This window comes from Typopeltis vanoorti, chromosome 22, assembly GCF_054136105.1.
Source record: "Typopeltis vanoorti isolate ZY-2024b chromosome 22, IOZ_Tvanoo_1.0, whole genome shotgun sequence".
Taxonomy (NCBI): Eukaryota; Metazoa; Arthropoda; class Arachnida; order Uropygi; family Thelyphonidae; genus Typopeltis; species Typopeltis vanoorti.
In genome coordinates this window covers 91,824,283-91,850,295 of record NC_143570.1, presented here as the reverse complement: position 1 = coordinate 91,850,295, position 26,013 = coordinate 91,824,283, and the positions used below count along the sequence as shown (strand labels likewise).

Here is a 26,013-nt window from a genome sequence, read left to right as displayed (position 1 = left end):
AACTTTTGATATACTTTCTTCTTTTCCTTCACTGCCTCTTTAACTTCCTGTGTCCACCATGGAGTTCTGAATTTTTCTATCCTTGCAGACAACCTCACCACATGCCTCTCTAGCTGAATCAATCAGGGTTTTCTTCAAGGCTTGCCACTGAATCTCCAAGGTTTGGTTCCTGTTCTCAAACTCTTTAATTTTTTCTTCAATAATCATTGTGTAATTTAGTCTACAGTTCACATCTGAAAGCTGCTCAACTTTTATTTGCTTTAAAACTTTCTTACATGTTATTCTTTTCAATATGAAATTCAATTTTATCCTGCTCAAGACTAAATAGTGATCACTTCCAATTTCAAATCCTCTGTACACTCTGGTGTCCTGCAGCAGGGAGAAAACATCACTATCAACAATAACATAGTCAATGAGACTTTTCTTATTCCTTGCCTCTTCTCTCCATGTGAATTTGTGCACATTTTTATGTTGGAACATGGTGTTAGTAATAACCAGTCCATGTCCTGAGCAGAAATCCAACAGGTATTTGCCATTATTAATAGCTTTGCTCTTTTCTCCAAATTTTCCCAAAATATTTTTGTATGTCTAGCAATCATTTCCTGCTATTTAGATCCTCCCCAACAAGGAACAACTATTTCTTTTTCATTGTGTCAGTTGCTTTCTCTAAAGCATCAAAAAATTTCTCCACTTCTACCTTAGTAGAACCTTCTGTGGGACCATAATCACAAATAAGTCTCATTGTCCAATTCCCCATTCTGATATTTGCCCATATCACTCTACTTGAGACTGCCTGCAATTCAAGAAGATTTGCCTTGTATTTTGTATTGAATACTATCGCTACTCCTTCTTTTAATAAGTTATGCATGTTACATTAACCACTGTTTTATTTTAGTATGTCTTTTATTGTATAGCATTTTTCAAAGATAAGCTTAATTGTAATTGTATACTTTAATGATCCTGAAAACAAGGAAAATATCAATTGTCATTTCCATGTTCCCATTTAACAGAGAATAATTTTTAAAAAGAGATTAACCGTTATTATTGTTAAGATGGTATTTAATAATGTATTTTTAAAATTTTTCTTTTTCCTGCTAAAGTCTTGCATCAACATGTCACCAGAATATTTCATTCCTACAATGGCCTTAATACTTACTCTTGCTTCGTATTCTCAACTCCAGAAAAGGCAAAATGAACGTAAAGATGAAATAGAAAAGTTCACTAAATTACTAATGGATAAAAAAGAATGTAAGAAGTCCATTTCTTTTAATTTTGTACCAAATAATGATGCTAATATTTTTTTTTGGCAATTTTATCAATAAAATTCATTATATTATACATTTTGCCATGCATTACATTAATGCTTGAACCAATATTGAAGCATTACAGGAAAATAACACATGCATGTTAGACTAGAATCAACAGTTTTGAAACAATTTTCTCCCAGAGTTTAGCCTTTTTCCCACCAATGTATTCGTATTATTAACATTGCATGAAACTATGAATCTTGTGATATTTGAGGTATGATTTTTCACTTGGAAAGTGGTGACTGAGTGGAATCTGTTGTGAGAATTGGTGAATGCATTCTTGGAGAAGTACAATATATATTGTGTGGGTCTACACGGAGGTTCCCCATATGAAATAATAATAATAATAATAACACACACACACACGCACGCACGCACACACGTGCGCGCGCACACACACGCACACACGCGCACGCACACGTACGCACACACACACACATTTTAATGTCATGTTTAAAATTTTCGTTGGTTTCCTAAGTGTAATAGAATGGCAGCAAGAACATGTTATGTATGTTTTTCATTCCATTCTTGCTCATGTAATCAACCATTTTTTGTGTGTTCAGTCTGATGTGATGAAATACCTATTGGAAAAATAAGTTTTTGTATTAATAAATTTAATGTTTTCTTGCATGATTTACATGTACAGTTAGTCCTTTATGAGAATTTGTTTTCTTCCCTCATATCACATATTCAAATATTACTAACTTGGAAATTTCTATTACAAACCCTCTTCCCTGCCTATCTACCAAACTTTGTACTCCATTATCATCATTTCTGATATATACTCTCAAGGGGGTGCACAGAATACTATAACAGTTTTATATAATTAATTTTTTATTATTACTAGCTTCTCATTAACAATTTTCTTCCAAATTATTCTTTGTCAGGCTTTCAAAACTACACCTACATTTCTGAACAGAAACTCAAATTTAAGCTTAATTTAAGCATTCAACTCAGTTTTCGAATAACACACTTTTTTTTTTCTTCAAAGGTGGTATTTGTACATATATCAGCTGTGATCTTTTTGATTGCCTCTGACTAAAACTCAAAATGTCCTATTCTGTTAATTTCATGTCTCTATCACTCTCCTAATGTCTGCTCGGTTAACCTACTGGCTTTGTGCTTCGCAACCATATGACTGGGGAAGGAGTGTCCTAGGTTCGATTCCCATCGACGAAGTGAGGAGCTGAAGGATCTTCCTCAGCCATAGCCAAGTTAGCCGGTCTTGGGAGTGGACAGCAGGGTTTTTCCGCCAGTTTATCTGGCGTTTTTCATCCCGCAAGCAGGCAAACCAGCCCCGTGAACACACAGGGATACAGCCAGGAATACTTCGAGGCATAGGGGTGACCATTCTATTCTCGTATTTTGGTTACGAAATCCAAGCATGCTTGGAGGGTTGTGGGCCTTAAAGGCCTGTTAAAGCCATTGAGATAGATAGATAGATAGATCACTCTCCTAATGCCACCAGCCATTCTGAAGTTTGTGGTTTGCTTTCCTTAAATGTTGATTTTTCTCTCGATCCAACTTTTCTAATAGAGAGCTAATCTTCCTTGCAGATTCTGATGTTTCCAATTGCACAGATGAAGTAAGTAGATATGCTTATACAGTTTGCTTATCATCAAATTATTCCCATGCCTATATGAATACCAAATAATCTTAACCACTTTTCATCACCAGTGATCCTTCTAAGCATACTATAGATGTTATTTGTCCTCTGCTAATTCAGGCTAGTGTTGATTTGGAGCAATGCACTACACAGACACCGTTTTCATCCATGTGTTGTCTAACATTATAAGAACATCTAGTGGGATGACCTTTGTAATTTCTATGCTTCATTTCCTTGGTTTCATTATTAGTTTTCATCTTTTGATGCAAACATCTGAAATGAATGTATTACTGAAGTAATTCTTATTGTTATGGAAACATTTATTCCCCATTCCATCTACTCATCCCTTATCTAAGCTCTGGTTCTCCCCCCCCCCCCAAAAGCATGGAAACACAGTACAAGAGAAGAACAAATATAATGCAATTTGCTTTCATCAAAATCAATATTTTCCTTTTGCAAGCAAAACTGCAAGCAAACTATCAACACATCTAGTGATGTTGAAAGAGCTCAAAGTAGGAAGCTTGCATCATGCTCAAATGACAGACCATACTTTTTTGTCAATGAGAGGAAAAAAGAAGAAGCCATTGTCATGGCTTCTTATTTTTTATTCTAATTCTTGTACTGAAGATCTTGTTAAATGTCTTCCTTCCATTCTAAACACATAGCAGCAAATGTCCCCCCCCCCCCCCGCTTTTTTTTTATTATTTTCTAAGACATCAGAGGAATCTGGATATCAAAAAAGTTTCCTGATGCTGATGGCACTGTTCTGAAGGTTTGTGCTCTCTAGTGTTGATGCTTGTTCTATATAACCTTTTTTATTCTCTCCAGTTACAAAATATTCATGTGAAATAAGATGTCATCTCTATACTGCAGGACAGTGAAAAGAGAATCAGTGTACCTGCTTCTCATTCCATATCATCCCAAAAATATTCAGTGGGGTTAGAATGAAGTAACTGAGCACACCAATGAAGCAGAAAAATGATAATGGTTTCTAGTACCATTTCTGCATGTTGGCAGCCATGTATTATGATGTATTCAGCATGATGGGATGCATCAATATTCTATAATGTTTCCTATACAGGATGGGTCCACAGCTTTGTTCTGCTTTTTCTATATCTTGGCACGTTTGTCAGTGTGGTCGTCATCATCATCATCATTGTTATGTTGTCCTTCAGTCTACCATTCCTGCCACTGGTTTCTCTCTTCGGCAATTCTCTTCATTTATTCATATCTCCTTGTTCCAGAATCTTCACATAGTTATTTGATGAAGTTAACTCTTGGTCTTCCCCCTTGTTCTTTTACCTAGATTTTCCCCTCTTCTTTATGGTTTCAAATATATTTCTTTCTTCGTCAACTTCTTTGAGAACTTTGTTGTTGCTTTTCTTTTCTATCCAACTCCCTTTCATCATTAATCATTACCAGCCCCACATCTCAAAGGACTCTAGATATTTCTGATCTTGTTTAAAGAGTGTTCAGGTTTCCAATGCATATAATACAACTGGCCAGACAAAGGTCTTTACTAGTTTTTTTCTTACTTAATTGTTAATTTGCTTTGATGTGAGGATGTGATATTTATCATAAAATGCTTTTTTTTTTGCCTGTGCAATTCTTAATTTCTTCTTTTGTGCAACCTGCATCTTCTGTGATCAATTGTTCCAAGTTTTGAAAGAAAGTTTACTTGTTTAATGGATATATCTTCTATTCTGATGTTCACAGTATGGAGTTTCTTTCCTATTATCATTGCCTTTGTTTTTGTGAAATTTATTCTCATGCCATATTCGGATGTCTTGTTATTTATTCCTTTCAGCATTTTCTCTAGTCCATTAGAGCAACTTGCTATTATTGCTTGGTTGTCTGCAAACTTAATAATATTTACTCTTCTGCCATTTATCACAATTCTGTACTCTTTATTTAAAACTTCCCTCATCATTTTGTCTGCAACAATGTTAAAAAGGGTTGGAGAGAGTAGGCATCCTTGTCTTACATCTCTCTCAATTTTAGCTGGTTCTGACCATCCCTCTTGCAGAGACACTACTGCTGTTTGATGTTTATAAAGTTGCCAGATCAACTTTATTATTTGTTCTTCTACACTTATCTCTCTCAACAATGGGAAGAGTTTTTGCCATGAGACCTTGTCAAATGCCTTTTAATAGTCTATAAAGCATATATATATACAGGTGTTGTCCTTGTTCTTTCATACATCAATCAATATGCCTTAAGACCAGAATTGTATCCTGACTTCCTCGTTCTTTTCTGAAAACAAATTGGTTACCTTCAAGATGGGTTTCCAATTTTGATTCCAGTTTATCTATTATTTTTAGGAGTATTTTTGACGAATAACTTACTAAGCTTATTGTTATGTAATGGGTACATTTAGTCTTTTTAGGGATGGGTACCATCAGAGCTGCCGTCCAACATCCGTTCACAGTACATCTTGAAATCTATAGAACAAATTTCTTTTCCTACTCCTTCATCCCTGCTATTGCTGTATTGTGGAACAGTCTTCCCCTTAATGTGTTTCCCAAGGAATATAATATACAGGCTTTTGAATCAAATGTAAACAAATTTCTCCTTTCCCAACACACTACCTATATACAGTACTAATGTACTATAGGGTGATCAACTAATCTCTCATGTATGGGCTCAATATAAATGATGAATTCTGTGGTAGAGAGTGCTCTCCCACAATGTGTCCATAGACTCTATGGAGATGTTATGCAATAATAATAATATTAATATTTCCCTTCTTAGGCTATACTGCCAACATAAATTAGACAACAGAACCCTGTAACACATCGCAACATCTGTGCTATGCTGATATCTCTAAACAACCATTAGTATCACTAATCTGCTATACATTTCTCTCAATTTCAATATAAATTTTTAATGTAGTATTTCAATAATTCTATTGTGGTTTACGCTCAAACATAGACTTTTGCCGTGTAGGCATTCGGAACTGAGAATCCTACAGAATAGGTTGGTTACTCCTAATTCCAGAAGTGTCTTATGACTGTATCCGCGTGTGTTCATGGGGCCAGGGTGGGGGGGGGGGTGACAAAAAACTCAAGTTTCCAGGTGAAAAACCCCTCTACTTCTGTAAGACTGGCTAACTCAGCTTTAGTCAAAAGAGACCAGATAAAGGTTCCTTATGTTACTGACAGGAATCGAACCCAGGTCTTTCCGACCAAAGGGCTTCATCTATACTGACTGAGCTATAGAGATACATTTGCAAAATCCACAAAAAGACTGTATATGCATTTTCTCTGTCCACAGTTCTCTATTTTAAAATTAAACTAAATTAATGAAACAAGACCACCCTTTAACAATTCCATGCTACATTACAGAGATTCTTAATTTCATCAGTATGCAGTATCATCATCAATCATCAGGGTGGTGATATTTCAGCAATATCAGCAATATGGAATGTTGGCTATGTGGAGCTGAGGAAATGTGAATTACAGAGTTTAGTGGACTGCCAGTGAAAATGGTGATATTATAGAAACATTTAAGTTAACACAAAAGATTACACAGACAGCAGAGAGTGAGAACAAAAGACCATCCCTGAATATTAAGTAACGATGTAGTAAAGAGTGGAGTGAGCAGTGTATCTTTTACACAGAGAGTGGTGGGACAGCAGAAGGCATTGCCATAATGTGGTGCAAATACTAACAGTATGAATGAGCTTGAGACAATATGATAGATATGTTGCTCAGTATAGATATGTTGCGAAGTTTGTTATTATGATGATAATAATACTAATGTTAGTTGTTGACAGTTTTTCCACTTGGTTATACCATAAATTAAAGATACCAAGAAATTATATACTTGTTTAATCCTTTATCCTTTGTTTGTAAGCAAACAAAGTTGTCACCTGAAGTATCTTCAGGGCTGGGGCAACTCGTGGTAAAGGTGGTATGACTTCACATCACTTGCCTTAGTATCTCATAATGCAAAGCACATCTCCTTGCAGACAGGTATAATACTATGCATTATGGGAAGAGTGAAAGGTCACTACCCAGACCGGTTTCACTATTTATGTACGGGGTTACCTCTCCAAAAACTTATGCAATCACTCAGATCACCCAAAAATGAGTGACCTGAGTGATCATTTAACTCAGTGGTGGCTCTGCTCAGTGACAGACTCCCTACCACCAAGCAGTACTGCTCATATTCCAGGAAAAGCATCAGCCAAGGAAGCCCTAATACAGGCCACCCGCAACACTTCCAAATCCCTGGATGCTCAAAAGCTCCCTAAGGCAAAAATCTTAAGGGAGCAAAAACTCTGCTCCCCCCCCCCCCCCCAGAATCAAACCACCAACTTGTTCTGACCTTTGAGATCACATCAATGGGAGTCAGACCCAGGTGATACCAAGGTTTACAACTTACAACATTTACTGACCTAAGGGGTGAAGCAAAAGCTTTTCATATTCCCTGCTATCTTGTGAGAAACTGTGAGTGGAGAAAACTTTATGAGCTAATTGCTCACCCTGAGTAGGCTTGGAGATTAGTCCACAGTATTGTAATTTAGGATGGCTTTTGGTCTTTTATGTTTGAAATAATCCATTGCATCATAATCTGCAGCCACTTGGATCAGTTTGTTAGGGTGCACGGATGCTTTTTGAGAAGAATTTGGTTGCTATAGTCTGCACGAAAGTGTAAATATAGGGGACATTTGTATCGTGATGAAGTTGCACAGTTCGTATGAACCATGAGGCGTTCAGGATCATTCTGAGACATTTGTTTTGCACACGTTGTAACTTAAGAGTATTAACATTGGCGGTATGACTCCAGGTCAGAGAAGCGTAGGTGAGTATTGAACGAACCATCAGTTTATATATGAGTAGTATGATTCTGGTGCTCAACTTACTGTTCCTGTTAATTAGTGGGTAGAGCTGGGCTATGGTTTTTGATGTTTTTGCACAGAGAGGCTTGATATGGGAGTTGAAAGTCAGTTTTCTGTCTATTAGTACGCCGAGATATTTGATCTCAGTTAGCCATGGGATTTTTGTGTTGAATAGGAGAATATCTGCTTTAGGAAGCATTGATCTTCTAGAGAACAGGACAGTTACGCTCTTCTGAGGATTCACTTGGAGTCGCCATTTGACGAAATATTGTTCGATTAGCAATAGGTTTTCTTGCAGTTTCTTGATGGCTAGGTGCGGCTTTAAAGATCTGGCCAATATTGCTATATCATCTGCATATAGGGCTTTGATTGATGACAATGGATTGTGCAGGATATCACACAAGTATATGGAAAATAGAATCAGTGCTAGTAAGGATCCTTGTGGAACTCCAGCCAAGATGCGTTTTTGTGTCGAAACTGCCCCACACATCCTAACTTGCATGCGCCTATTGTAGAGGTATGACTTGATTAGATGAATGATTCCCATTGGTATACCAGTTGATATTAGTTTGTATAGCAAACCATAATGCCAAACCTTATCAAATGCACTGGCTATATCAAGGAAAATAGTCCCAGTGCATTGACACCAGTTAAAACCCGTGGTGATATATTCCACTAATCTGTATATTTGTTCCATGGTGCTATGAAATTGATGAAACCCAAACTGCTCCTCAGGAAGAATATTTAGCTGGTGTACTGATTCTTGGAGTCTGGTAAGAATTACTTTCTCGGCAATTTTTCCCAGGTTTGAGATGAGGTTGATTGGTCTGTAACTTTGAGGCAATTGAGGGTCTTTTCCGGGTTTATGGATTGGCATTATGTCCACCAGTTTCCAGTAGGAAGGGAAATATTTGTAGTGAAGGATGGAGTTAATTATATTTGTCAGATGCACAAAAACTCTGCGAGGTAGTAGCTTTATCACCTTGTTGGAGATACCGTCAGGTCCGGGGGCCTTTTTGTTCTTAAACTTCTTGATTATATCATATATTTCAGCAGGTGATGTGAGTGCAGTTTGAGTGGAATATGTGACAGAAGATTTGAGTGAACATCTGACATGTCGATGGATCTTATATATGTGGTTGAAATCAAGATGATTGTATGAAGGTTTACATTGCTTTTCTAAATGTTTTGCTATTGCTTCAGCTTTATCTGCATCAGTGTGGATGAGGCCTGAATCTGTTTGGAGGAGGGAAGAGGTTTATTTCTGTTTTTAATCTTTCTGGATAAGATTTCATATGGATGTGGTTATCAGGAGAGATGGAAGGGTCAATTTTTCTTCCCAAAGTTGACTTCTATGGGCTGTGAGGAGTTGAGTCTATTTAAGATGAAACCCAAAGAATTGTCAGTGCCCTTGACCATTATGTTTAATTTGAGCCTCAGGACTGGGTCAGTCCCAAGGGGGTGGAAAGAGGGGAAAATAGTTCCACTGCACAAAGGTGGTTCCAAGGCTGCTGTTGAAAATTACCGGCCAATCAGCATAACAGGAATCATTATCAAGGTCTTAGAGAAAATAGTCAAGAGGAAAATACAAGATTGGATAGAAGAAAATGGGATAATGTATCGGGGACAGCATGGTTTTGTGAAGGGTAGGTCATGCCTCAGTAACTTGCTCACGTATTATAACACAGTGACGGCTGAACTGGATAAGGGTAATGGGTTTACAGTGATTCTGCTGGACCTTGCTAAGGCCTTTGACAGGATACCACATGGAATTCTAATCAGTAAATTGCAGCATATGGGAATGGACATAGGGTTGGTGAGATGGATAGGAGGGTGGTTGACGGAGAGATATCAGAGAGTGGTTTACTCAGGAGTAGAGTCCACTAGACGGCCTGTGACTAGTGGTGTACCACAAGGATCTGTTCTTGGACCACTGCTGTTTAATTTGTTCATAAATGATATAGGAAAGGATCTGAGAGGAACAGTTCATTTGTTTGCGGATGATGCGAAGTTGGGTAGGGCAATAGTGAATGCAGATGACGTCAAAATTTTGCAGGATGATTTGGATAGATTGGAGGTCTGGGCTAGGGAGAATGGATGTCAATTTAATGTGGCAAAATGTAAGGTTATGCATTTTGGGGTGAAAAGATGGGAGGCAGTTTACTGCATTGGTGGAACCGTGCTCCAGGAAATTGATGAGGCACGAGATTTAGGAGTGTTGGTGGATAAGGAATTGAAATTTAGGGGACACATTGCAAAAGTGGCCAAATCAGCTCATCAAATCACTTGGTTGCTGAAGAATACGTTGACAAGCAGAGACAAGCAGGTTATTGTTCCTCTGTATCGAGCCTTGATAAGACCTCATCTCGACTACTGTGCTCAGATTTGGTCACCTAGGTTTCTTCTTGATGGGGAGGAGGTGGAGAGGATCCAGAGGCGAGTGACCAAGATGATAGCAGGTCTGTGGAATGAACCGTATGAGAACAGGTTGAGGATTTGTGGGTTGCAAAAATTGGTTGATAGGCGGAGGAGGGGAGATATGATTGAGACATTCAAATTACTGAAGGGTTTCTATAAAATTAATTCAGAAGATATTTTTGAGAACAGGGCTGGTTGTGGGAGGACTAGGGGACATCCATGGAAACTGGGCAAAAGTGTGGTTAGTAAAGGTGTTAGAGCTGGGTTCTTTACTTTTAGAGTAGTGAATGAGTGGAATGCGCTCCCTGAGTCTGTGGTGGATGCTGTGACAGTGAATGAGTTTAAGGCGAGGTATGATAGATACTGTATGAATGTCGAATAGTTGTGATGAAAATGATTTGGGGCCTCCCTCGATGAGTCTAATGACTCCCTGGAGTTGCCCGTAATAATAATAATAAGATCCGTTTGTCTTGTGGCACCCTGGTGTTGTGGTATCTTTTTCTTGCTTTGTTTTTTTTCCTGATCAGATTCATAATATCTTCTGGTAAGTGGTTGGATCTGCGGGTAGTTGCGGAGATAGTAACTGCTGCACAGGCTGCATTAATCTTTTCAGTTAGATATTTTACGGCTGTTTCAATTTCCTCTTTGAATTTTATGATGGGTACAGGACCAATATATTTCGGGAGTACCTTGGATAACCTTTTCCCAAGGAATGAATGAGTGAGGGGGGGGGGACAGTTTTTCTTGGTTTTCCAACTTTAACAGTATTGGATTGTGATCAGATGATAGATCATTAACTGTAATTTTCCTGTATTGGAGTCTGATATTCTGTAGTATGGCTATGTCCAAAACATCAGCCTGACTATAAGTGTTGTGTTGTGATGGGGTGGACTTGGCGGGACCTACCACGAGCAGGTTGTTGAATCCAGTAAAGTTTTCTAGTATGTGTCCGTTTTTGTTGGTGGAACGGCTATTCCAGACTGGATGCTTGGTGTTTAAGTCTCCAGCCATGATGGCAGGCTCTCTGGTATCCAATATGGCATTCAAATCTGAGGACAGTAATATTTTTTGTGGAGGATTATACGCTGCGAAGATTTTTAGTTTGCCAGCTGAACGCGTGAGAATCTCAATGCTGGTGACCTCAAGGTTAGTGGTAGGAGGGATGTTTATAGAATGATGAGTGATGTAATTCTTAATGAAAATGGCAGTGCTGCCTCCTCTGTGGGACAGTCTGTCTGTTCTGTACAGTTGATATCCCCCTAATTTTGGGGTTGTCAGAAGGTCTTAGATGCGTTTCATTTAGTAAAAGGACATCTGGCTGATGTCTTTGGGCGAAGTCCTGGAGTTCTAAGATCTTACTCCTCAGGCCGTTTGCATTCCATGCGATGATTTCTAGTGAGTCTGGTTTTAATTTATTACTGTTCGTTAGTGAGTGCTGTGATGATAGTTTGTGTATCCTTTAGGAAGCTTTTAGTGGAGGAAGGTGAGGGGTTGGATCTACTAAAGTCCAGCAGCATATTTGCTAGAGAGGCAGTGATGATAGCTGTCAAATTTGATAGTGGTGCTGGCTGAATCTTTTCCTGGGTTGACTTTTTTGTAAGAACTACGTCTGCATATGTCTTTGTCTGATTCTGTTGAGATGATCTTTTAGAGACGTCTGGTTGCAGATGATGGATTTCTGAGCATTTTTGGTTGTCCGTGGGGGACTGTGGAGTTGTGGTCTCTGGGATAGGTCTGCTAGTGGAGGAAGAGAGTCTACCTGCTTTCGACTGTTTGTTTTTCGGGTTTTGGGTGCAACCTCTATAATTGTCAATGTGAGGGCTGCTGCAGTTGGCATATTTTGCCAGTTTTTGGTTTTGTGCAGTGTTGGTAAGGTGGCTTTTTGCACACTTCAGGCATTTGAACTCTGCCTTGTAGAGTCTCTGAGCATGACCGAATCTTTGGCATTGCCCAGAAGAAGCCTTCTTTCTCAAAGGCTCTGGAGTGATTCTGAGGCCACATACTAATTTCAAGTCATAGATGTTTTTATAGGCTTGATGTATCTCTATTAAAACTAAATGCATAGGGGTTTTGTCCACTCTAGTCATCCTACTGACTTTGATGAGCAGTAGGTCCTGGAGGCAAGGTTGAAGTAATGCAGAAGTAATATTTTCATATAAGAGTTGCCAAAGGTGTCACACCTTATTATTATAATACTCTGGATTAGAGATAGTTGTTGAAAGTTTTTCCACTTGGTTATACTATAAATTAAGATACCAAGAAATTATATATTTGGTTTGATCCTTTATCCAAGTGTAAGCAAACAAAGTTTGCACCTGAAGTATCTTCAAGACTGGGGCAACTCGTTGCAAATGTGGTATGATTTCATTCACCTACCTTAGTATCCCATAATGTAAGCACATCTCCTTGTGGGCATGTATAATGCTATACATTATGGGAAGTGTTACTACCCAGACCAGTTTCAACCTTTAATTTATAGTATAACCAAGTGGAAAACTTTCAACAACTAACTATCTCTAATCCAGAGTATTATAATAATAAAGTATGACACCTTTTGGTAACTTGTATATGAAAATATGACTTCCGCATTACTTCAACCTTGGTGTCACCTCTGCGTCTGGCTCCCACTAATGAGACCTCAATGAAGGTCTAAACGGTAGTGAGACCCTTCCCATAATGCAAAGCATTATACATGTCCACAAGGAGATGTGCTTTGCATTATGGGATAAGGCAAGTGATGTGAAGTCATACCACCTTTACCATGAGTTTCCCCAGTCCTGAAGATACTTCAGACACAAACTTTGTTTGCTTACACTTGGATAATGGATTAAACCAAGTATATAATTTCTTGGTATCTTTAATCTATAATACTAATGTTACAATAGTCAAATGCCCATTGTCACATGCTGTTTGCTGTTTAGTAACTGTTTAGAAAAGATTTTCATATCAACTGCCTGACTGCCATTTCAACATATATTTAATATAATAAAGCAGACATAATTAATAATTAAGCACTGTGTTTATTTCCAATCAAACTATACACACACATGCACACACAAAAGTTCATGTTTTGTTTGTTTTTCTAATTTTTAATTATTTATAAAATTTTATTATAAATTATTTTTGGTTTATTATAATGTTATTCTAGTTTGTTATTTAGATATTTAAAAAAATCTGCAATATCACTATTCAAGATCTCCACGAAGTCACAAGGCTCATCATAGGATGTCCATCTTAGATACCACAGTCTATCATATTACTCCTTAAACTCTTTCACTTTCTGCACTGTCACAACTACTCAGGCAATACATTCCATAGTCCTCTCGCTCTCCATACAAAAAAAAAAAAAAAAAAAAGAAAGAAAGAAGAAAAAATAAATAAAAGAAGCTTTTTCTTCACCTTTCCCTTTTACAACTTCCATGGATTGCCCCTGGTCCTTGTTCTACCATATAAAAAAATCTCACAATCTAGAGATTTTTTATATGGGTTTGGTTTATTATCTTTCATACCATTCTTTCATCTTCTATCCACCAAACTGTGCAACTTATGTTTATATATATATATATATTTCTACTGACCATAATCCCAGGATCCAGTTCCTCCAGCATACGTCTACAAATAGAGTTTTCAACACTGCAAACTCTATTTGTAGATGTAAAATGAAGTAAATGTAAAACTTTACATTTACTTCATTTACTTGCATATGACTTATCCACATTTATCTGTCCACCTTTCCATCTTATTCAAATCATCCATGAAGATCCAATCTCCAACATTGACACTATTATTAATAACTCTTCCAAGCTTCACATCATCAGCAAGCAATTTAATATCTCCCTGTAATCCACTGACAATATCAATGAATGGTAATGGTTACTGTCAATTTGATAACATCAAGGTTCTCTATGATACTCAGCATGGGTTTGTTAGTGGGGAAAAATTATGTTTTAGCAATCAGCTTATGTGCTACAACAAAGTCATGAATTCATTGGATAAGGAGATGCATATATCTGGATTTTTCAAAGGCCTTGGATAGATTGCCACACACCAAGCTAGTCATTAAAATGAAATGGATGGGTGGGACTGGATAAAAGACTAGTGAGTGAATTGGCTGTCAGATAGATATATATAGATATGAGCTGTGTATGGGGAGAGTGATATCTCAAAAAAGGAAGGTCACTAGCAGAGTACTAAGGGGGGGGGATCTATCTTGGGGCCATTATTGTGTAACTTGCATGTTAATGATATTGGGACAGACTTAACTGGGGATATGAGTTGTGTGCTGATGATACATAGTTGAGAAGAACTATGTGAGTATAACTGGCAGTTTAATGTTGCAAAGTGGGTAGACAGTTGGGATGCAGACTATACAACTGATGGAGAAATTTTGAAGGGATGGAAGAGAAGAGAAATCTAAGAGTGATGGTGGACAGCAACTTGTTCAGAAGATCACATTGCTAAAATCATAAGAACATTACAACAGATTATGGTGATGATGAGGAGAACCTTGACATGTCTGTTGGTTGGTTTATAGTTTACTGGTATAAGAACAGCAGGAGTTATGCTACACAAAAACTACAACTCCCACTCCTTTGTCCAAGTCAAAAGTCTATTCAAATCTTCCTGAAGGGAATTAACATCAGTGGTGCTACTTTCTGACTCTTTGCACTATCAGCAAACAATTGAAGATCCCCAGTCAGTCCACATGATATATCATTTACGAACAAGTTAAAAAGTGGGAGACAAAAAACAGAACCCTGGGGCACACTGGTTACCCTTCTTTTTTGAGATGCTGCACCATTATACACAGCTTACTGGTATCGTTCAGAGAGCCAATCTCCGATTCATCTAACCAATATACAGGGTGTTCGGAATAAATTTGACATATTTATAATTAATTATATTTTTCCGTAAGTTACATGTATTAACACACACTTCTCTTCATTTAAAAGTTTGGACCCTTCTTCATTCATATACAAGATGTCAGAAAGGATGGATAGCTGGAACCCACCTGAATCATGGAAGAGAATAACTTGTATCATGATGATTCGTGCCCGCCATCAAAATAAGGATATTACGACTGCTGCCCAATGCTCCCTGAATACAGTAAAAACAATCAGGCATGAACTAGAGACTTGCAATGGTGACTACGAGGATGTAGCAAGAAGAAAGATCCCTAGCAGACGATCTGATTGCGTTCGTACAGCAGAATTCCTCGCAAATCTGCAGGAACAGGTGTTGAAGAACCCTGGCATTGGAATTCGGGCTTTGTTCGTGGAGTTGCTAACTGTAGTCAAGCCCTGGATAACAAGGGTAGCCAATGGTAGGCCGTATGTATGGCAGCAGGATTCGGCCCCTTGCCACACCTCTGGGAAAAGTCAAAAATGGTTGTCTGAAAATTTCTACGACTTCACCAGTCCAAATGTTTGGCCTCCAAACTCCCCAGACCTTAACCCCATGGATTATTTTGTATGGGGTGCAGTTGAAAAAGACACCAATCGCACTTCCAGTAATACAAAAGCCCAGTTAATGGATAAAATTAAAACAGTTTTTGCGGCCCTTCCCAGGGAGACTGTAGCATCAGCTTGTTCGAGGTTCTGAAGCAGAATTGAAGCTGTGATCGATGCTAATGGTGGTTATTTTGAGTAAATCTTGTTGATAGTATTGTAATTAACTCTGCCTGTAATGTTTTTTTGTCAATTCATTAAATTTAATAGATACAAAGAAGATTTTCTTTTTCCTTACGAAACTGTCAAATTTATCCCGAACACCCTGTACTATCTATTTACATCCTCTGCAACTTGTACACCAACTTATCATATGGTAATCTATCAAATGCTTTTGTAAATTTCAAGAATATCACTATATATGATTTTCCCTTATCTTAACACACTTGTTACCTTATTACAAAATGTAAGTAAATTGCTAAAACAAGACCTACCCTTTACAAATCCATGTTGACCAACATAAAGAATGTTATGTCCATTAACCCAATCCTGTATTCTATTCCTAACCAATCTCTCTAACACCTAGACTACATAACATAACAATCCCTGTGTCTTTGAGGTCATTCTGACAGCAGCAACATTATAGTTGCCGTACCACATACCCGTGGTTTGTCAGAAACAATCAACTTCATCGAGATACAAATATTCCTTATATTTTCTATTTCCTACAATCGTTAGCAATAAAGTTCTTCTTAAAGACATCCATACACCCCAATGATCTAGTACAGCAAGCTGTAGCATACGAGGCAACAGATACATTCAAATATAAAAGATCAAAAGCCATTTTAACTTCTTGTAGCAATGCATAATCTCCATGCCCATTCAGGGCGAGCAAACTGCTCATAAAACTTTACCCTCACTGTAGCCGTAACAGATAGCAGGGAATATGAAAAGCTCCTTTCGTCACCCCTAAAGACATTAATGTCAATTGTCAATCTTGGTATCACTTCTGGATCTGGCTCCCTCTGATGAGCCTCAGTAAAGTCAAAACTGGACTGGGTAGTGGATCTTTCCATAATGCATCACATTATACATGTCCATAAGGAGATATGTGTTGTATTATGAAATACTAAGGCAAATGATGTGAAGTCATTAGCCTCTATATACAAGTAGCCCAGTAGTGAAGTTACTTCATGTGCAAACTTAGTTTGCTTACACTTGGATAAAGGATGAAACCAAGAATATAATTTCTTGGCATCTTTAATTTATAGTATAACCAAGTGAAAAAACTTTCAACATCTATCTCTAATCCAGAGTATTTAAGTAATAAGTTATAACACCTTTTGGCTAATTGTATATGGAAATATGACTTCTGCATTACTTTAACCTTGGTATCACATCACAGTGGAAGAGAATGTGTCCTGAAGATAATGCCATTTTATATCAGTGCTCTTACCCAAAAAATTCCGAATCCTGTAGAAATGCCGGCAAGGCTACAACTGCAAGGTAAATGTTTTTTTTTTTTTTTCCTCAGCTTCAGACTCTTCACATTGACAGATATGGAAAAACAGTTAAACGAAACAATATATGAGGAAGTATATCGGGAATTTATCAGACTAGGCGAGCTATTTAACAACAATTGGTGGGAAAGGTGAAGCTTCTGCCAATTGTTGTGTGTGACACTAGCTGGGGGAAAGTGTCACAGACGTTGACGCTGATAAAATGGAAGATCAGTTAGAATTGGTGAACTAAACTCCTTCAGATTTTCAAGAGGTCTGAGCATGTAGAAACTGGAGAACAACAGTTGAACCAATCAAAGACAACATAATGGAACGAGCTGGTCAAGTTTCGGACTCCATTGCTTCACCCAAAGAAAAGGTGCCTCTGATCATTTTAAGAGAAAAACAAAGATGGGCAACTCTAAGATCTACAATGTCCAATTTACACATTGGCTATATAAAGGCCAAAAATGTGGATGAGGATATAAAGATATATCCTGAAACGGTGACAAATTACAGAAGGTTAACTAAATAAATGGATGACAGAGGTATTCAGTATCATACCTTATCGCTCAGTTCGGAAAAAAATTTAAAAGTGGTCCTCCGTGGCATCTGTGAAGACACTGATAGAGAAGACTTAGCTGCTGATCTTAACTTGCAGGATCTGCCTCCAGTTAAGGTCAACAGAATGTACAGATCCGACAAGACTCCCATGCCATTAGTCCTTGTAGAGATCCACAACATATACAAAAATATCTACAACTTAAAAACAATCTGCAGGCTCATTGTCACACTAGTACCACTCTGGAAAAGGGCATCTTCTGGGCAATGCCGCAGGTGTCAAAAGTTTGGCCATGCCCAGAAATTATGTAAAGCTGAATTTAAATGTTTGAAATGTGGGGATAGCCACCCAACCAATACCTGCACAAAGCCGAAAACCACCTCGGCTAAATGTGCCAACTGTGGTGGCCCTCATCCTGCGAACTATAAGGGATGAATGCAGCACCCACAGAACAGACAGATGGAGACAACCAAATAGTGCTCCTCCTCCAGTACAAGAACACTGGAGGCTCGGCGGCCACAGTCGGAGACCTTCAAAGCTAGAGGGAGCCAAAGGCAAACAAGAAGTTATGCTGATGTGGCTCGTATACAAACAAATCAGCATCTACAAACCTGACAGCTTAGCAAACATGCTACAAGACTTCAAACTTCAGCCTTCAAACCCTTCAGCAACCTCCACTAAAAGATTTCTACATGAAACACAGGTCATCCTCACAGCACTCATGGATGAGTAGAAACAAACTTATTCCAGCCTCTCTTCAGATCGTTGCATGGAATGCAAATGGCCTTAAAAACAAAATTCTAGAGCTTCAAGATTTCACCTACGGGTATCAGCCAGATATTATACTAATTAGCAAGACACATCTAAGACCCTCAGACAACCCTAAAATAAGAGGTTATCTCCTATATGGAAATGACAGGTTAATCTACAGAGATGGCAGCACTGCCATCTTCATTAAAAATTACATCAAGCACCATTCTATAAACAACCCTCCAACTACTAACCTTGCAATCACAGGCATGGAAGTATTCACCAGCTTGGCTGGAAGACTGAAAATCTACTCAGCTTACAACCCACCCCTAAAAACTCTACTGCACTCTGATCTAAATGCCATCTTAGGTACCAGAGTCCACCATCATTGCCTAGGATTTGAACTCCAAGCACCCTGCCTGGAATTGTAGAACCACCAACAAGAATGACTGCATCCTTTCCAACTACATAGAATCAAACTATGCTGTTGTGGCAAGCCCACTGAACCAACTCATCTTAGTACCTTTGGCACTGCTGACATCCTAGATATAGCTATCCTGTAAGACATTAAACTTCATTACAGCCTAAAATCATTAAATGAGTTATCATCTGATCACAACCCAATTCTAAACAAGCTGGGAAAACAAAAATACGTCTTCTCCCTCTCACTCCTATATATATCGTGGGAAAGAGTGTCAAAAGAGCTCGGGGATTGTATCGGACATGTTCCTCACATATGTACAAAAGAAGATGTAGAATCTGCAGTTACAAGCCTCACCCAACAAATTAACTCTGCTATAACGGTAGCCACCTCCTATAAATCTATCCCCAAGCCTGGTTGTTTGTCCGAAGACATTATGAACTTGATCAGAGAAAAAAACAGAGCCAGGAAAAGATTTCATAACACTCGCGCTCCACAAGATAAAACAGACTAAATGGGGCAGTGAGATGCACTGAAGGCTCACAGAGACCAAGCATGGGAAGAAAAGTTAGCCTCTATCTCACCTACTGATCACTCTGTCTGGGGACTACTGCGAAATATCAGAAACAAAAGCAGATCCCTTCCCCCAATATTTTCTGACCAAGGCCTTGTTCACACAGATGTAGGCAAGGCAGAAACCATAGCAAAAAATTTAGAAGAGCAGTGCAAACCTTCATATGAAAACCTAGACTTCGACCACATATATAAAATTCACAGACAGGTCAGATATTCACTCAAACTTCCTGATACCAATGCTGACCATATTGCACCCATATCACCTGCTGAAATATATGATATTATTAAAAATTTAAAGAACAAAAAGCTCCTGGGCCAGACAGTATCACAAACAGGGTGATCAAACTGCTGCCCCGAAAAGCTGTAGCGCACCTGACCATAATAATAAATGCAATCTTAAGATTTCACTAATTTTCCTTCCACCTGGCTGATGTAATCCCTATACATAAGCCAGGCAAGGACCCACACCTACTTCAAAATTATTGTCCAATCAGTCTCATCTCCAACTTGGGTAAGGTTGCGGAGAAGGTCATCCTCTCATGACTTCAGGTCTCAGTAAATGAACTAGACATCCTTCCTAAAGAACAGTTCAGTTTTCGGCAGCACCATAGTACTACCCAGCAAATTCACAGAATTATGAAATATATTATCACCAGCTACAACTGGCGTCAATACACGGGAGCTATTTTTCTTGATGTATCCAGAGCATTTGACAAAATATGGCACTTCGGATTGTTACACAAACTTATCTTAGCTGGTATCTCACTAAAAATGGTACATTAAGTTAGATCATATCTACAAAACAGAACCATGCAAGTCAAGATCAATGGTACTACCTCATCTCAGTGTCATATCTTGGCCAGAGTACTGCATGGATCCCTACTGGCTCCATTGCTGTTCTCTATATACATGTCAGGTATCCAGTTATCAGGTTAGTAGCTGGAAGGGGACCAATCGTTCGATGCTGTTGGCACACTCTCCCTCTATGAGTCTTTGGACTCCCTGGAGGTGTCTAATAATAATAATAATAATCCCACAACCCAATGTCATCCATCATGGCTCTATATGCAGATGACACAGCATTATTAGCCAGATCTCTCCAACCAGACTTCATTACTAGAAAGCTTCAAGAAAACCTTCTAAAATTAGAGAGATGGTTCTCAAAATGGAGACTGGAAGTAAATCCCCAAAATAGTTCAGCCATTTCTTCACAAAAAGGTCGATATCATCATACTATTCAATAGCAAAATTTCCTGGCAGACAGAAACAAAATACCTTGATGTCGTCCTTGACAAAAAATTAACTTTTAACCAACACATCAAGGCTATGTGTGCAAAGGCATCCAAAGCCATCGCCCAGATCTACCCCCTAATCAACAGGAACAGCAAGCTAAACATCAGAATCAAATTGATTTTATACCAGCTGATGATTCATCCTATAATCACTTATAGCTTCTCCAGCCTGGAGCCACACATCCACTACAAATATTATCAAACTGCAAGGTGTGCAAAAATAAGTGATTACGAATGATCCTGAACACCCCATGGTTTGTCAGAAAAAATCAACTTCATCGAGATACAAATATTCCTTATATTTTCTATTTCTTACAATCGTTAGCAATAAAGTTCTTCTTAAAGACTTCCATACACCCCAATGATCTAGTACAGCAAGCTGTAGCATACAAGGCAACAGATACATTCAAATATAAAGGACCAAAAGCCATTTTAACTTCTTGTAGCAATGCATAATCTCCATGCCCATTCAGGGCGAGCAAACTGCTCATAAAACTTTACCCTCACTGTAGCCGTAACAGATAGCAGGGAATATGAAAAGCTCCTTTCGTCACCCCTAAAGACATTAATGTCAATTGTCAATCTTGGTATCACTTCTGGATCTGGCTCCCTCTGATGAGCCTCAGTAAAGTCAAAACTGGACTGGGTAGTGGATCTTTCCATAATGCATCACATTATACATGTCCATAAGGAGATATGTGTTGTATTATGAAATACTAAGGCAAATGATGTGAAGTCATTAGCCTCTATATACAAGCAGCCTGGTAGTAAAGTTACTTCATGTGCAAACTTTGTTTGCTTACACTTGGATAAAGGATGAAACTAAGAATATAATTTCTTGGCATCTTTCATTTATTCCATTATGTTCTCATATATCATACAGGAAAGGAATGGGATGACCGTGGATCAAGAAAAACACAGTTGGAATTGAAGAGGGTTCTAAAATGAATAAGCAGAAAGGGAAATGGCAGCAGTCGGGCATGGAGAGATCACAACGAATGACTTGTATCAGTGGAACTAGGTTTAGATCCAGGAATGAGCTGTTGTGTTTATATACAATTGCTAGAAGTATAAGAAACAAGGCAGATGAAATGGATGCACTAATCGAGTCTGTTCACCCAAAAATTGTTGGAATAAGTGAGACATGGTTAGATGAGGACGAGCAAACTGACAGGACTAGAGATGGAAGGATATGATGTGTTTTGTTAGGAGAGAAGGGATGAAAAGGGAGGGGGAGTGCTATTGATGATAGAGAAAGAGTTATGTCTGTACATTTGTATGGAGGGAAATAGTGCCAGTGATTTTTAGGCAGTATGGTGTGAGATAGAGGTGAATGGAATGAAATACTTGGTTGGATGTTGTTATAGACCAGGAAATGTGGATAGTAGTGACTATGAAATGTATAATCAAATTAGCCAAGCCAATAAGAAAAGAGTGATCATTATGGCAATATAGACTGGAATGATGAGATAGCAACTGGAATTAAAGAAAATGAGTTTCTTGAGTTTTTGAGGGATAGCTACCTCAGACAGTATGTAACAGAGGGCACACGAAGATTGAGGGTCTTGGATTTGGTCATCTCATCAGAGAATGTAATTATAAGTGAAGTGCCATATCACCCACTAATTGGTGAGATTGACCACGAGGTAATTACCTGGGTGGTTACCAGCAGTGTGAGGACCTCTGTACGAAAAGGATATATGTGGAACTGCGAGGGGGGGGGGGGATTATGAAGAGCTCAGGAGACAGCTTGCAGGTGTGAGGAGTGGAATGAGGAGGAGTTAGCTGGAAAAGAGATCAATGCAGCTTTGGGGATTTTCAAGAACTATCTCGTAGATGCAATGTCTAAATGTATTCCAAGGGTGAGAAGGTTAAATAAGGTAGGTGTGAAATCGATGAATAAAGATGAAAATGAGTGTGTTTAAAGCACAGTATGATGAGCTGTGTGTTTGATAAAAGGACCTCCTAGATGAGTCTTTGACTCCATGTGGTCTTGGGTAGTAATAATAATAATGGTTCTGAAAAATTAACAGATATCCTGAAAAAATTAGAAGTGGTGCATTGGACCTCAATTATAATGAAAAAGTAATCCTATTTATGCAAAAAGTATTAACCAATAACCGATTTGTAGAAAAAAAAATAAAACTTAGTAATTATTTTTAGCAATTTTATTGGTTCGAGAACATCTTTCACACATTCACTTGTTTGATCCTGAGGAGCCAAGAGTTAGCAACAGCTGTATGTCACAGGTGTTCGTCAGTCAGTTTACAATTGATATTCATGCGCTACGGAGTTGTGCTTTGTTTGTCCTTTGTGACCAATATAGAAGTTGATTCTAGTAAATAAATAGTTTTGTACTTTTCGAAAATTAAGCCTTGTTTTTACATTCAGCTACCCATCACAGTGCAAAAAAAAATGAGCAAAAGAAAAACAGAAGCTGGTTCATTGGTAGCTTAGTTGAATTCAATGAACAGTGGGAAAATGTGTTTTTATTTATACCAAATCCGTCAGGAAAACCGTTGTGGATTGTTTGTGAAAACACTTTCTCACATAATAAAAGACATAATCTGAGTAACTGAAAGACCTTGTCTGTGCTAGTACTTTCTTTTCTTTAGCTTTGGATGAATCTGCTGACATGTGTAATGTAGCCCAGTTCATCATTTTTATAAGAAGAATTGATGATAATTTTAACGTTTTTGATGAACTTATAGGTCTTGAATCACTTCATGGAAAAACAAGAGAATCAGACATATATCTGAAAATAAAATTGTGCCTAGAAAATATAGAAGTAGATTCTAGTAAATACAAGTAAATAGTGTTATATTAACATATTTTTACAGGGAGTTTTTAAGGGTACAAAGTTGTATGGCACATCTGAAATGGTACATGAAAAAATTGGCACATGGAACGTAAAACATTGGCTACCCCTAATCTACATTCTTCTCAGTTTTCTAAAAATATCAACGTCAGCAGACTAGGTTGCTACCAAATTAATATGGAAGAAATTTTTCATAGACTGGAGAGAGAGACATTTACAACGAAAGGTCATCTACAGAAGCTGCAAAAGCACAGTGTGAGCAAGGAGCAGGTTTTGTGCATGGAAAGAGGTTGTTCAGTGAAATGCATTGCCTGAGATTGTGGTGAGTGCAGAAACAGGGAATCAGTGAATGCAGTTGGTTTAGGCATGGTTAAGTGACCTTTGTGTTAGACAATAAAAACCTACTGTGAACTTATTTGAATGCCATAGAGATATGGTGGTAGTGATGATGATAATATTTTGAAGTGCAGAGTAGCAGTTATACCAAACGGGAAAAATTCCTATCTTTCACTTTTCAGCTTATTTCTGCAATTTTCTTCTTCTGCTTCATCTAGATCTTCATGAACAAAAGTATTTAAGCAAGTTTGATCAAAGAGTAAAGAACTCTGGTTGTATAGCTCAGTAGAAGTACCATTCGCATCCTCTGTGCTAGAGTGCCTGAAGAATGACCTCGGTTCGATATTCTAGTTGCCAACTAGATCTAAGCCTTTCTTCAACCAGTTCTCAATCTCTGGCACAGATAAACTTATTTTTTTCTTCCAAAAACATGGTTTTTTTTTGTCCCATAAACTCACACTATTTCATACAGTAACATATTGTGTTAGGGGCCATCTCTTGGTCCCTAAAACTATAACACATCTCTTGGTCCCTTGTCACTTACCTCTTCATCAGATGCCATGTATAATTAGTGATAACCTTGGGTCAGCTATCTCTGATTGGCTACTGATGGAGAATGAATTTACTTCCCCATCAGTCTCCAAAAGATATACAGGGCAAAAGATGCCTTGCCTACTCCTTATAAGGGAATAAACAGTGTTAACTACTGATTTTTATGTTCGTCACTGGAATATAGAAATTGATGTGATATGGATACTTGCCTGCGAAAAGTTCAATGTCAGGGTAGTAAAACAGATATGCTGCTGGCTAAATTGTGTTCTGCTATGAGTCTTATTTCTCCATGGAAGTCTGGAAATGACATTAATATTATACCACTGCCACTACGGAAGCTAAAGCAAAATGGTTAAGCATCACCTTTAATTTAAACTTACACAATACTGTATTAACAATGCTAATTGATAATTCTAAATTTAATTTATAATACAATTAATAAATAAGAAGATGACTTTGTTTTACCACTGTATATTTATTTTAAAAGAATAAACAGAAAACGAAAAATGAAATGAGGAATATGCAGAGTGAAATTAGATGTTTAGTGGAAACTAATGAAAGTGTGCAAGAGAATTGAATGAAAGAAAAAAGAGTAAAAGGGATGAAAAGTAATTCCAGGATAGCAATATATGGAGATTTCATAGTTAGAGGATTAGTTAATGAGAGAGTCCATAAGGTCTGCTTTCTAGGAGGGAGAATGAATAGGATAATTCTTGGACATGAGAAAGAAACAAGCAACAGAGTTAGTGGTGATTGTGGGGACAAATGATCTAAGTGGACATAAGGAGCATGTGAGGGCAAATATCAGGAGGTTACTGAGAAAAGTGAAAGATAATAGTGTAGTCAGAAAGGCTATCAGTGTGATGTTAAGGTATGACAATGATAAGTTGTGACAGAGAGCTAAATTCATGAATGGTATGCTAGTGGAGCTGTGTGAGGAGAAGGGAGTACAGTTTGTGGATGAATGGCATGTGTTTGAGGGAAGAATAAAATTATACAGGCAGGATGGGTTGCATTTGAATGGTTTTGGAGTGAGTGCACTGAGAAAGTGTTGCTGGATGGAAATACAGTGTGTGATGCATTAAGAGATCAGAGGCAAGAGAAGTGAAAAATCAGGAGAGTGTATTGAAGAGACAGAGGGCCTTGGCAGTGAAAACAGCAGTAGTAGTAGTAGTGTGAGAGATGAAGAAGAGCGAACAGGAATGCAAGAGAAACAGGTTAACAAGGGGGGGGGGCAAGGTGGACAGGGAGACATGGCACAGGGAAAGTGGATCTTGAAAGTGGTAGTCAATGTGTGTGTATGAAGAGGGAGTATATTGCAATGTGGGTGGGAAAGTTGAGACTGTGCAGATACATGTGATTGGCCAGGTGTGGTGGGGAAATCACAACCACCAAGTGGCTTGGATAGGAACTGGTTATAGACCTACAAATGAATTACTGTGTTTGTTTACAAATGCCAGAAGTATCAGAAATAAGGGAGATGAAATAGTTTCACTGATTGAGTTTATCTGCCCTGAAATCATTGGAATAAGTGAAACATGGCTGAATGAAGATGATATACTAATGGGAATAGAAATGGAATGATA

The 26,013-nt window shown here is 38.1% G+C and overlaps 1 protein-coding gene across 1 annotated transcript in view; it reads left to right on the top strand.

The window, feature by feature from the left end:
- The first annotated feature begins 665 nt into the window (after positions 1 to 665).
- The window catches only part of LOC150094568 (acidic mammalian chitinase-like), a 155,928-nt gene continuing 130,580 nt past the window's right edge, over positions 666 to 26,013 (top strand). The window contains exon 1 of the mRNA XM_090412094.1: positions 666 to 1,248. Within this exon, the coding sequence (XP_090268220.1) occupies positions 1,053 to 1,248 (196 nt within the window). The 5' untranslated portion in view covers positions 666 to 1,052. The remainder of the gene's footprint in view (positions 1,249 to 26,013) is intronic.